Source organism: Sarcophilus harrisii, chromosome 1 (genome assembly GCF_902635505.1).
Source record: "Sarcophilus harrisii chromosome 1, mSarHar1.11, whole genome shotgun sequence".
Classification (NCBI taxonomy): Eukaryota; Metazoa; Chordata; class Mammalia; order Dasyuromorphia; family Dasyuridae; genus Sarcophilus; species Sarcophilus harrisii.
In genome coordinates this window covers 638,752,744-638,764,090 of record NC_045426.1, presented here as the reverse complement: position 1 = coordinate 638,764,090, position 11,347 = coordinate 638,752,744, and the positions used below count along the sequence as shown (strand labels likewise).

The 11,347-nt window shown below is 43.2% G+C and overlaps 1 protein-coding gene across 1 annotated transcript; it reads right to left on the bottom strand.

Moving 5' to 3' along the window:
* Nucleotides 1-218: 218 nt before the first annotated feature.
* LOC100930767 (cytochrome P450 11B1, mitochondrial) lies at nt 219-10,078 on the bottom strand. Its single transcript, XM_031947297.1, has 9 exons — nt 9,704-10,078; nt 8,653-8,808; nt 5,311-5,510; nt 4,703-4,906; nt 3,995-4,149; nt 3,043-3,209; nt 1,941-2,019; nt 1,034-1,246; nt 219-455 (listed from the first exon to the last, which is right to left on the bottom strand). Exons 1-9 carry the CDS (start codon nt 9,967-9,969, stop codon nt 342-344), a joined length of 1,554 nt encoding a protein of 517 aa, XP_031803157.1. The 5' UTR covers nt 9,970-10,078; the 3' UTR covers nt 219-341.
* Nucleotides 10,079-11,347: the final 1,269 nt, after the last annotated feature.

Genomic DNA, 11,347 nt, shown 5'->3' with positions numbered 1-11,347 from the left:
TATGACCCTCCCAAAGGTGAGGCTGGTATCAAAGCAAATGTTCCAGGATCCTAAGATCTGGATCTGGAAGGGACCTTAGGACAGAAAGTCTAGAATGGAAGAATGGAAAGGGACCTGAGAAATCATTTCATCCAACTCCCTCGTGGAATTAAGTGATTGCAGAGATGTCACCCAAACAGCAATTAGGTTAGAGACACACAGTTAGGAAGTAGCAGAGCCATGATTGGAAATCAGTTCCTTTTATTTCAAGTTGCACACTGTTAAATACTGAAGGGTTAGGAGACTCAGTCCAAGTGATGGGACCAGGCAGGGATTCTGCTTATTGAGGCAAGGATGAAAGGTTAATTGAGCTCACGGAGGGTAAAGAGTGGGAAGGATTTGGGGTGAAGAACAAAGCGGTAGGTCAGGTCCAAGTTGTCTTTACATAAGGTCTCCACATGGAAATTTTTCAAGATCTGAAACAGATATATGAATTTCAGATAAATTGTTAGATTTTAGCTCTTAGAATCCTAAGGGTCTTCTTGTCTCATGAAAAGTCTGCTCCTCTCCATTGATCACTGTTCTTCCCCCATTTTCTCCTTGATGGGGTCACAGGCCACTGTTCTCCTGCATCCTCCCTCTAGAAGACTTACTTCTAATCCTCCTAAAAATCTAGTAATGTTAGTCTTAGAGAATAGTTCAAAGGGGCATAGAGATATTTCCTCTTAATTTCTGAAGATATAGCTTGCATAAAAGAGGGCTTATACCTGTTCTACTTGGTTCTAAGTCATAGAACTTTATTGAGTGAGTAGACATTATAGTGAAGAACATTTCAGCTCAATAACAAAACTTTTCTAAGAAATACAGCACTATAGAGTGCCTCAGTCAGGATCTGGTCAAAGGCTGGACAATCATGCCTTGGAAATTTGAGTTAAGATTGAACAAATGTGACCTTTGAAAGTCTCTTGCAGCTCTAAAATTCTTGGATTTCCTTCTAAACCCACCCCAAATCCTTCCCCCATCCGGTGGATTGATCTCCACTCAGCCCACTCACATGGTGCAGTAAGAGGAGCATTTCACTCTCGGCTAGCCTGCGGCCAATGCACTGGCGAATCCCAAAGCCAAAGAACAAGAAGCGGAAGTTGGAGATCTGATTATTGGACTGCTCAGAGCTGGGGGCCAGCCAGCGAGATGGGTCATAGCGTTCAGGTCTCACAAAGATCTCTGGACTGCGGCCCATGGCATAGAGGGAGATCTCGATCAGGGTCTGTAAGGTGGACAGCATGTGGTGTAGTGAGGTAGGATGGGAAGGAAGGAAGATGATGGAGTGGGATGGGGGAGGATCAGGTGGATTTCTCCCCATTATGGTCCTCAGGGGGCTTCAGGAATGCGGCAGTATATAGGCAGCAAAGACAAAGAATGGTGAATGAATCCTTATGGCTGTATGTAAAGAACCACAGTAGACCCACAAGGAGTCCAGATTCTTGGGTTCCAGCCTCATTTCTGCTTTCTATGAGAATAAGGTCAAATCATATCTTTCTGGCCTTCAAAAAGTGAGAACCTGGGACAAAACATAGTTTTGGATTCCTTCCAGCCCTGATAACCTAGGTATCTAGGCTCCTTCCAGCCCTGGTTCTACAGATTAAAATGTTTTCCCCTAATACGATGTAAAGAATGTTCCTACCTCGAGGGTAAGGAACGAGTTTTTATCTTCAAGGTATCTTGTATCCTTAGTATCTAGCATTGTGTTATGCACAAAGTAAGTGCTTAATTAATGTTTGTGGACTGAATTTCCAGTCTAATCTATGTTCTGTGTTGAATTCTTTCCAGTTCTATTATTCCATGTTCTGAATTAGGGGTGTCTGGGACTCTGTAAGGATTCTTAGTGGAAACTGGAGGTTGCAGATTGCAAGTTGGTTTAGAAGGATAGGGAGTGTGGGAGCAGAGTGGTGTTGACTCACGCCAGCCGGAACATGGTAATTCTGCAGGACCGTGTCCTTGGCCAAGTAGCGATGTATAACTGAACCAACTGGATAAAGCCTGGAGAGGAGAGCACCCGGCCAGAAGTGATATAGTCAGTATAAAGCCGATATCACCGATTCTTTAGCCCATCATATCCTTTCTCCTTTACTATAGTCCTATCCCCCATTTTCTCTCCCATTCCTTTTGATCATGTTTTCTTTAAAACTTACACTATATTGCTCTCTAAGTATCTCTGCCATCCCTTCAGACCCTCCAAAAAAACAACAAAAAATAAGTTTCAAATAAGGCCATTCACAGGCTAAGGGTATTTCACATGGAGGAAAGTGAGAGAAGATAACTAAGCCATTTAACCCAGAGGAGTCTGTAGTGGCTCTCTTCAAAAATGGGAAGAGCCATTCTAGGGTTAAGATAACACATTTGTTCTATGTTCTCAGAACAAAGAACAAGCATCAAGAAGGGGAATTATGAGGAAGTCAGATTAAGATTTAAAAATTTTTTTAAATGATAGATGCTCTGCAAAGATATATGGGGAATTCATAATGAAAAATGAAGTAGTGAGCTCCTTGTCACTGGAGGTATCAAAGATGGTGATTGATAAGGCTTCAGGGCAGATTTAAGAGGAATTTCTTCATTGGATAAGGTTTTGAAGAGATAAATCTTTTTTTTTTTTTTTTTTGGCAGTTACATACTATTTTTAGTCTGATTTTACTTTTATTTTCTTTTTGAGATAACCTTTGAAGTCTCCTTCAAAAGGTCTTCTATACCTGACCTATACCTCAGGAGCCTGAGAGTTGGAGCCTTTAAAAACTGTCTTGACTATCTCCCTTATTTCTCAGAAGTGAAAACTGAAACCCAGAGAATCTAAATATCTTCTATCAGAATACCTGAAATTGGCTGCAATGGGAGATAATCCCATAGACAATAGCCTCTGGAAGGACAGATAAAGGAATCATAAATGGGTACCAGAAACACAATCAGCTCTGATTTCCCAGTTTGGCCAGGAAAGACTGCTGGCTCTGGGCTTTAGGGCCAATCCCCCTCATACCCTACCTACCCACTCTCCATCCCTACCCCACAAACCTCAGGGTCTCTTTGATGGAAGCACGCAGCAGGGGCAGCTCCTTGACCAAGAGCTGGGGCTGCTCTTTGAGCCGTGTCTCTGCCTCCTTAGTCTCTGCTCTCAAAGCACTCTGCAGGTCTTGGTTCCGGGCCAGCTCAAAGAGGGTTGCCACCAAAGGGAAAGCTGTCTGTGAAGGGAGCAGGGCTTAAGTCAGGGTAGCCAGGTGCTGGCATCTCCCTCTCAGACCCCTCTGAAGTGAGGGGCCAGGTCGGCCTTTTGGGCCAGGGGTTTTAGAGGGACAGCAAGGGCTACTTCTGCTGCCCCAGTGAGCCAGACCATGGCCCTGAATATATAAACACACAGAAAATGGAGTTTGCAGTCCTGTGGCTGAGCTGAATCTTCCCTCACCCAAGACTTCAGGGGCTTCTTTGCGTGCATCACAGTCATTTCTCTTAAGACAGGAGGATAAGCAGAAAGGCAAGCAGGTAGACAGATGAGATAGACAGACAGATAGGTAAGATAGGCAGGACAAGTAGACAGGCAGGAGGATAGCCCAGAAGGCAGGCAGCTAGACAAAACAAACTAGACAGGCAGAATGGATGAATAGATAGATGATAGATAGGTAGGAATAGGTAGACTGATAACGAGACAAAGAAACAGACCTTTAGATAAGTTGAACTAATAGTACTTACTGTGTTTCAAGCACTTTGCTAATGCTGGAAATATAAATATAGGCAAGCAAGATATCCCTGCCTTTAAGGCTTCTAATGGGGGGGAGGGCGCTAGAAAGGGCAGGTGTAGGGAGGGAGGTGTCCAAGCAAGGGCAATAAGAGGTCAGAGGGGGCAGGAAAAAAGATGCTAAGGTTCAATGGTCATTTGAGGGGGGCTTTGGCATCTGAGTGGTCACTGGGTATCTAAGTAGCTAGAAAGAAGGGGTAGTTCTGTGATGTTGCTGCCCAGTTGGGCTCTAACCGTTTCCACGCTGCCGGCCGTGAGTTCCGTTATGTTGACTTTAATGGCATCTAGAGAGAGGTCAGCCCTCGCCAGCAGTTCAGCCATGATACCTGAGTATTGGGGTGAGCCATTCAAACACATCTCCTGGTAGATTTTCTGAATACACTTGTCAGCTAGAGGGAATGGAGGAGGATCAGAATAAAGAGACCGGACGGATACGCTAACAGAATCAGGGCCTTCCACACCCCCAAGATGGATGCTCACTAATACAGGACTCTAGTCTTCTACCCCTCCCATCTTCCCACCTTCTCCCTCTTCCTCTCTTCATTCTTATATGTCTCCAATTTAAATAGCCCCTTGACATTGGCATTATAAAGGTATTTACAAATACCTTTATAAAGGGTATTTGTATTTGGCTTTATAAAGGGGGAACCCAAGATGCTGAGAGATTAATTTAGGCAGAGATACACAGAAAAGAAGCACCATGACTAGAACCCAAGATCTAAACCTCTGTTCTCTATTGTAAGGTTCCTCGCAGTTCTAACATTTTATACCATAATATGCACCAGCTTTAAAATTCTTTGCTCCAATTTCCCTCTTATTTGAACAACAATAAAAAATTCTATGTTGTAAAACACACTTGCTCTACCGCTCCCTTCCCTCCCGTCCCCTCTTCTCCCTCTTCTTCCCAGGCCCAGGGTGGGGGGCAGGAAAAGCCCTCCTCACCATACTGGAAAATATCATCCCAAGATTCTAAGTGCAGTTTCCACAGCTTGGAGTTGATCAACTGGCTCAGGACCAGTGGTGTGTAGAGGAGCAGGGATGTGGAAGAGAGCATGTTGCTCATAGCCTGGATGAACCTCAGACCCTCAGGATTTGGGTTGTTGCTCAGCAGTCCCAGCCGTTCTCCATATAAGACATAGGTGCCAGCTGAAGGATAAGGTGAGGAAAGAGAGAAGACTGAGTGGTGACAATGGCCTGGCTAATCAGGTACCAGCTGCCCCTCTTCCCTTCCTATCCTTGATAACTTTGTAGCCCCCCCCCACTTTTTTTTTTTTATTGCTGAGGCACTTAGGGTTAAGTAACTTGCCCAGGGGTCACACAGCCAGGAAGTGTTAAGTGTCTGAGCACAAATTTGAACTCAGGGCCTCCTGACTTCAGGGCTGGTGCTCGATCCACTGCCCTGACCCTCAGCTTTCTTGCAGTCTCTTTATTTTTACTTCTATTGGTTCAAAATCTTGCTCTGAGCATATCTTCCCAAGGGAGTCTCCTAAGATTGCCATCCTTCTACCCCCATACCACCCCCAAACAGAGACTTCCCACCCCAGCCTTACCTTCCATAGTGAATCTGAAAACATAGGGGCAGATGTTGAAGGTGAGAGACTTTCGAACATTCTTCTGTATTTGATTATTCAGGCATTTAACAAAATCTTGGCAGACAGAATTCAAGAAAGGGATGTACTGACCAGTACTCCTTAGGGAGAGCACTTCCTGGTTCAATTTCACTCGATCATTGAACCATTCTTTGCCATTCCTGGAATTAAGGGGTCAAGATGGCAGGTGGGTATCCTTTCTCCCCACCCCGACTCAACCAGGCCATGCCTTCCTCTGTCTCCATAAGCATTTTTAGTTCTCTTCCTTACCTCCCCTCCTTCTCCTTTTTGTCTTAGTTCCTGCTTCTTTACACACTAGAAAATCTACACTTAGAAAAGAACCTTGAAAACAGATGATCCAAACCCTATCTAAGTGGGAATCCTTACTATGACATTTCCTATGACATCCAATTTCTCCTTGAAGACCTACAGAATAGGTCTCTCCCTGTTGAGACTCCTTTGCTTCCACTGAGTTTCAACTTTCTATTTTTCAGCATCTCCTGTCCTTCTTCTTACTCTGGCTCCAGGTCCCTGTCTCCATTTGCATTTCTCTCTCCTTTCATATCTCAACCTTCTCTCATTTCTTCATGAGGGTCTCTTTCTTAGCTCATCTTTTATTTTGTTTCTCCTTCTGATGATATTTCTCTCTTCCCAGGAGTTCCACCATCTTGCTATATGTGATTACAGTTTATCCACTTCCTCTGCTTCAGCATGTGCCCTGTGGAAGTACCTGTGTTGTGGTATAAAGAGTTCTGGACTTATTTAGAGTTCAGATGCTCAAGAGGAAGTTTGTGACGTGAGAATTAAGAGAAGTTAGGGCTGAGTTAGAGATGCTGAGATCTCCAAGCAAGGTAGAGGTAAAGAGGGTCCAGGACAGATATCTAAGGAACAAGCACCATACATCACACACAGTAAAGTGTTTATTAAATGCTTGTTGCTCAACCACCTGACTGACTGACCTAATTGATAGTTCTATGATTCAATTGGAGTTTGATTCCTGGAGGATAGTCTAAAAATGGAAACTCACAATCATAGCTGGCTTTGGACATTTTGAGTGGAATGTCCCCATTGTGAAAAATAGGAAAAAATGAACTTAGAGTTACTGTGCAAGTTGGAAAATTTGCTCTGATAGGGTTTACCAAGATTTTGTTGTATGGGACTCTTGGCTGAAATGAGACTCTGGAAGGGTAGGTTGCTCAGTCATTTCAGTCAAGTCAGTCTCTTTATGACCCCATTTGTAGTTTTCTTAGCAAAGATATAGTTTATCATTTTCTTCTCCAGCTAAGTTTACAGGAGAAGAAACAGAGGCAAACAAGGTTAATTGACTTGTCTAAGGTCACACAGATAATAAATGTCTGAGGCTAGATTTGAACTCAGCAAGCTGGTTCTTTTTGACTCCAGGACCAGCACTCTATTCACTGAGCCTCCTAGCTTCCATGGAAAATATATCTTAATTAAAAAAAAATAAATGCAGAACAAATACAAATGGTGGAAGGAGAATAATATCTGTACTAAACATATTTATCCTTGTGAGGAAATCAAAGATTTGAGAGATCAGTTGGGGAAAAGCAACAGTGAAGTGTGGGAGCAGGAGTAGGGAGAAGGCAAGAAAGCAGGAAGACAGACTCTCACAGTGAAGCTTAATACTATAATAAATGGGGACTTCAGTTATTTTCATCTCCAGTTTCAATATCACTTTGTGCTTTCTCTTTCTTGCTGCTAAAAGCAAAGGAGCAGAAAAATTCACAATTTGCCTTAATGATTATATTCATGCTTCTAAGGTAGAGGCCATGACCAGAGAAATTTCTTTTGGGCCTTTAAATCTGACCAAAAAGGAGAGAGAATGACTGGATTCTGATCTAATCGAACTGCATTTTGGAGTGTTGGACTGGCTTCTATGTACAACAATTTAGAAAGTAAAAGGAGTGGGTGTATGGGGTGGGGAGGAGGGGATGGTGGGGTTAAATCACAGGAGAATTGGTGGATGAATCTGGGAAATGCTTAGCCTGGAGAAGGGAATTCTTTGGGAGGGGTCAGCGGAATAGAATGATGATGATGATGATGATGATGATGATGATGCATTTATTATGGGCCAGGAACAATACTAAACATGTTACAAATATTTTCTCATTTGACCCTTATGATAGTCTTGGAAAGTAGATGCTATTATTGACCCCACTTTACAGTTGAGGAAACTGAGGCAAACAGAGGGGAAGTGACTTGCTCAGGATCTCATAGCTATTAAGTGTCAAAGGAATTTGAATTTCAATCTTCCTAACTCCAGATCCAGTGCTTTAACTTCCAGGAGGTGATAGTTCCCTTTACCTGGAAGCTTTCCATTGGAGCTGGATGTCTACATTGTGATGATAATGTAGAGGCAGTTTTTACGGATCAGGGTTAAATATAGGTAAAGATTGAATTCGATGGCTTCTCTTGTTGCCTCCTATCAATCAGCTATCAAGTTGAAGAACCTGCTATGTGCAAGACATTGGGAATCTAAGTATAAGGCACCTTCAAGCTGCCTCAAGTACACATTAGCTATGGGCAAGACATTGAACTTGTCAGAGCCTCAGTTTCTCTCTGCAAAATGGGGATAAGGTGATAGCTTCCCTGCCACAGGTTGGGGAAGAATCAAATGAGATAATATTTATAATGTGTTGAGCAAACCTGAGAGAACTGCAGGAATGCCAGCTCTCCCTAAGTACAAAGAATGAAACAACTTTGAGATTTATGAGAATGGGAGAAGTTGTTATCTCAAACAGAAACGCCTTGGGAGTAAGGACAGTTGGTTACTTTTGCCTAAATAATAAATTGACCTTGAGAGACATCCAAATTATGTTATTTCTCAGGTAAATCCTATTCACTTAAATCTCATTGATTGCTTCTTTTTCTTTTCCCAACCTCCAAAGGCTCTGCCTTTGGCTCTCTGCCTGGATCTCTCTGTAGGTCTCATCCCTAAGCCCATTTGATACCACTGTGATATTTCCTCTCTCTGTGGGTGATTTCCATGTGAGACCAAAGCTCTGGGATAAGTACATTTGAACACCCACTGAAATGTTCAACAATGAGTTCATTGTGCTTTCCTTCCCTCCTCCTTCCTTGATGATGAGAACTCCTGGAACTTTCTGGGTGGTGGGTGGGTCTCTTAGCTCAGGGATTCTCTGGGAATCCTTCCATTCCTCCCTGCCTTCTTCCAGCTGAGAGATGGGATAGCCACTAGCTCATCAGAGCCAGTCTGTCTGCTCTGGACTCCCTCCTTCCCTGGGACTCTGTGCTGCTCCCCAGCCATGCCCAGGTACTCACAGGAGGAAGATGCCATATTTGAGCTTTCGGCTCTGTCTGTGCTTTAACCAGGGGATCATCTGATTCCTCTGGGGAAATTGTCCTTCAGCCTTCATCACCTTCTCCACATCCTGGGGCATTATAATATGCACTGTACTGAGAGTTCCCATCTTGTCCCTGCAGGAAAGATTGGAGTTCAACATTCAGCCTGGCCAGCCATCACTTCCAGATGGCAGGACCCCGTGGCTCCCTTCAGCCTGGGGGTTCTTGGAGAATGGCAATTATCTTCTCCATGTACGAATCCTTTTAGATGGGGGACTATTAAGGGAACTCTGTTGAATTCTTTTCTATATCCTTCAAAGTTCAATTCAAAGGCTCCCTCCTCCAGGCATTCTTCTTTGATCCAGTCCAAGTAACACATTTTAAACTCCTTTTTGCTCGCATCTTTCTAAGCCACGCAAAGTATAATGTGTTTAATAGTTTTCTATATATTTTTTCTCAACCCCTCTCTCTGCATTCTGAGTTTCATCCCAGTTAGCACAAACTTTGTATCAGCTTAGAAGATTGCAGATAGTTAAGAAATGTTTGTTGAACCAACAAACAAATACTCAACAAACATTTAAGAGCTTACTCTACTCCAGACACTGAGGAATGCTTCATTTGTTGCAGCTGTAATAATCAGCAAGGTCTTCCTTCTGTCTAACCTAAATTCTTCTCAGTAGAACTTGAGTCCTCTAAGCCCAGTACATTGCTTGATTGCCTACCTACTACCTGCAATAAAGAACCTCTATTCCAAAGATGTTATTTCAATATTTTCTCCTCCAGCTGTCATGTCTGAGCTGTGGGGAAGGGAGGGGAAGAGGAGAAACTGAGCTACCCACCATTCTATCCTATTTTCTCGTGATTATAAGATCCTAACCGGGCCAGGGACTCAGAATGGACCCAGTGTTAAGGTGCACTTAGAGGTCAATCTTGAATTAGGATTGGGGCTCATTCTACAACCAGGGTTCAAGTTCATGCACTTGGGGGCCCACAGAAAGAACAGTGGTCAGTAAACTTAACAGAGAATTACCTGTAGATGGGTCCTAGTTTCTGAAAGTTCTTCTGGGTCTCAAGATGTAAGTTCTCATAACCATTGTCCTTCCATATTCTCAGCATCTTGGTCCAGGGGTTGCTTTGGCTCTGGGGAATGGCCTCGAAGGGCCTCACAGAACCAAGTAGGGGCTCTGACTCCCTGAGGGACTCCTGGACAGCCCTTGTTGTCAGTCCTCTGCATCCCCCCAGCCTCCACCACAGGGTTTGTAGCAGCTGTGACCCTAACTCTGTTACCTGCTTCATCTCCCGCTGTCTGAGTCTTGCTCTGTGACTGATTTCAGGCCCATCCCATAAGCTGTTTAAAAAGGAAAAAATTCAAATTCAAGGTCAATGTCAGATCTACATCATGAGAACAGGGCTCAGGGTCATGTAACAAATACAGATTGTGGGGAGAGAGAGGAACTAGGGGCAATAGATGTAGGAGGGACTTCTTATGAGATGACTCAGAAGGGACATTAAAACTTATAAAGTGTACTCATTTTTCATGGCCCCATTTTTCACAAATCACACAAGGGAAGTAATTTGCTCAGGGTCAAAGAACTAGTAATATTTCACCTGGGATTCATATTTATGTCTCCTCACTCCTAATTCATGGCTTTTCCCATTGCATCACTGACTTTCAAAGGACTGGACCAGAGATAAGGAAAGGTCCTAATAAATGTGCTTGTATATATTTGTGAGCACACATACGTCCAAACATAGTTGTACTTGTGGGTATGAATGTGAAGTGCATTAGCCATTAGTTCGTGGCATCTATTATAAAACCACAGTCTGACTTTAAAAAATCTAAAAGTCTGAGATTCTGAGACTTGCTAGACTAGAACATTAAAAAGATGATGGACAGAGTGGGAAGGGGGAAGAGCTGGGAGGATGCTCTCTCTCAAATGAAGCATCTGTTGGGTGTTTGAATCACTGTGGGGCTGAGAGAAGCAAAGGGAGAAGTAGGTATAGCCTGGAGGTTTCAGGGAGAAGCAGATACCTGCAATTTCATAGATATATCAGAAATAGCATTGGCTGTTTGGTGGTTGGGAAACTGGCCTTAGATATGGGCCAAATAGCTAAGAGGAATACAAGGAGGAAGAAGGGGTAAAGGAGAAGAAGAGGGGGAGAGAGAATAAAAAGATGGTAAAAGTGGAAGAAAGAAGGAAGAGAAGAAGAAAAGGAAAAGAAAAAAGTGGTGGTGAAGAAATAAAGGGAGAAGAGAAGATAGTAGGAAAGGGAAAAAAAAGGAAAGAGAAAAAGTAGAATTGGTGGGGGTTTTTTCAGTGAGATTGTAAAGTGAGAAAAGGTTGTATTAAAGAAAGCAATGATACAGTGAACAAAGCACTGCATCTGGAGTCAGGGAAACTTGAGTGCCAATCTAGCTTTGGACAGATTACTAGCTGTGTGACTCTGGGGAATCCCTTAACTCCTTTTGCCTCAAGTTCTCATATGTAAAATGAATTGGAGAAGGAATGGCAAGCTACTCAGTATCCTTGCTAGGAAAATCCCAAAGGGGTCAAGAAGAAGCAGACATGACTGAAAGGAAACAACAGCAACACATTTGAGAAAGTAAGGTACCTCAAGAATAAGATCATAGGAAAGGTGACTTCAGAAATTGTGTTTAGACTGGTTTGAGGGC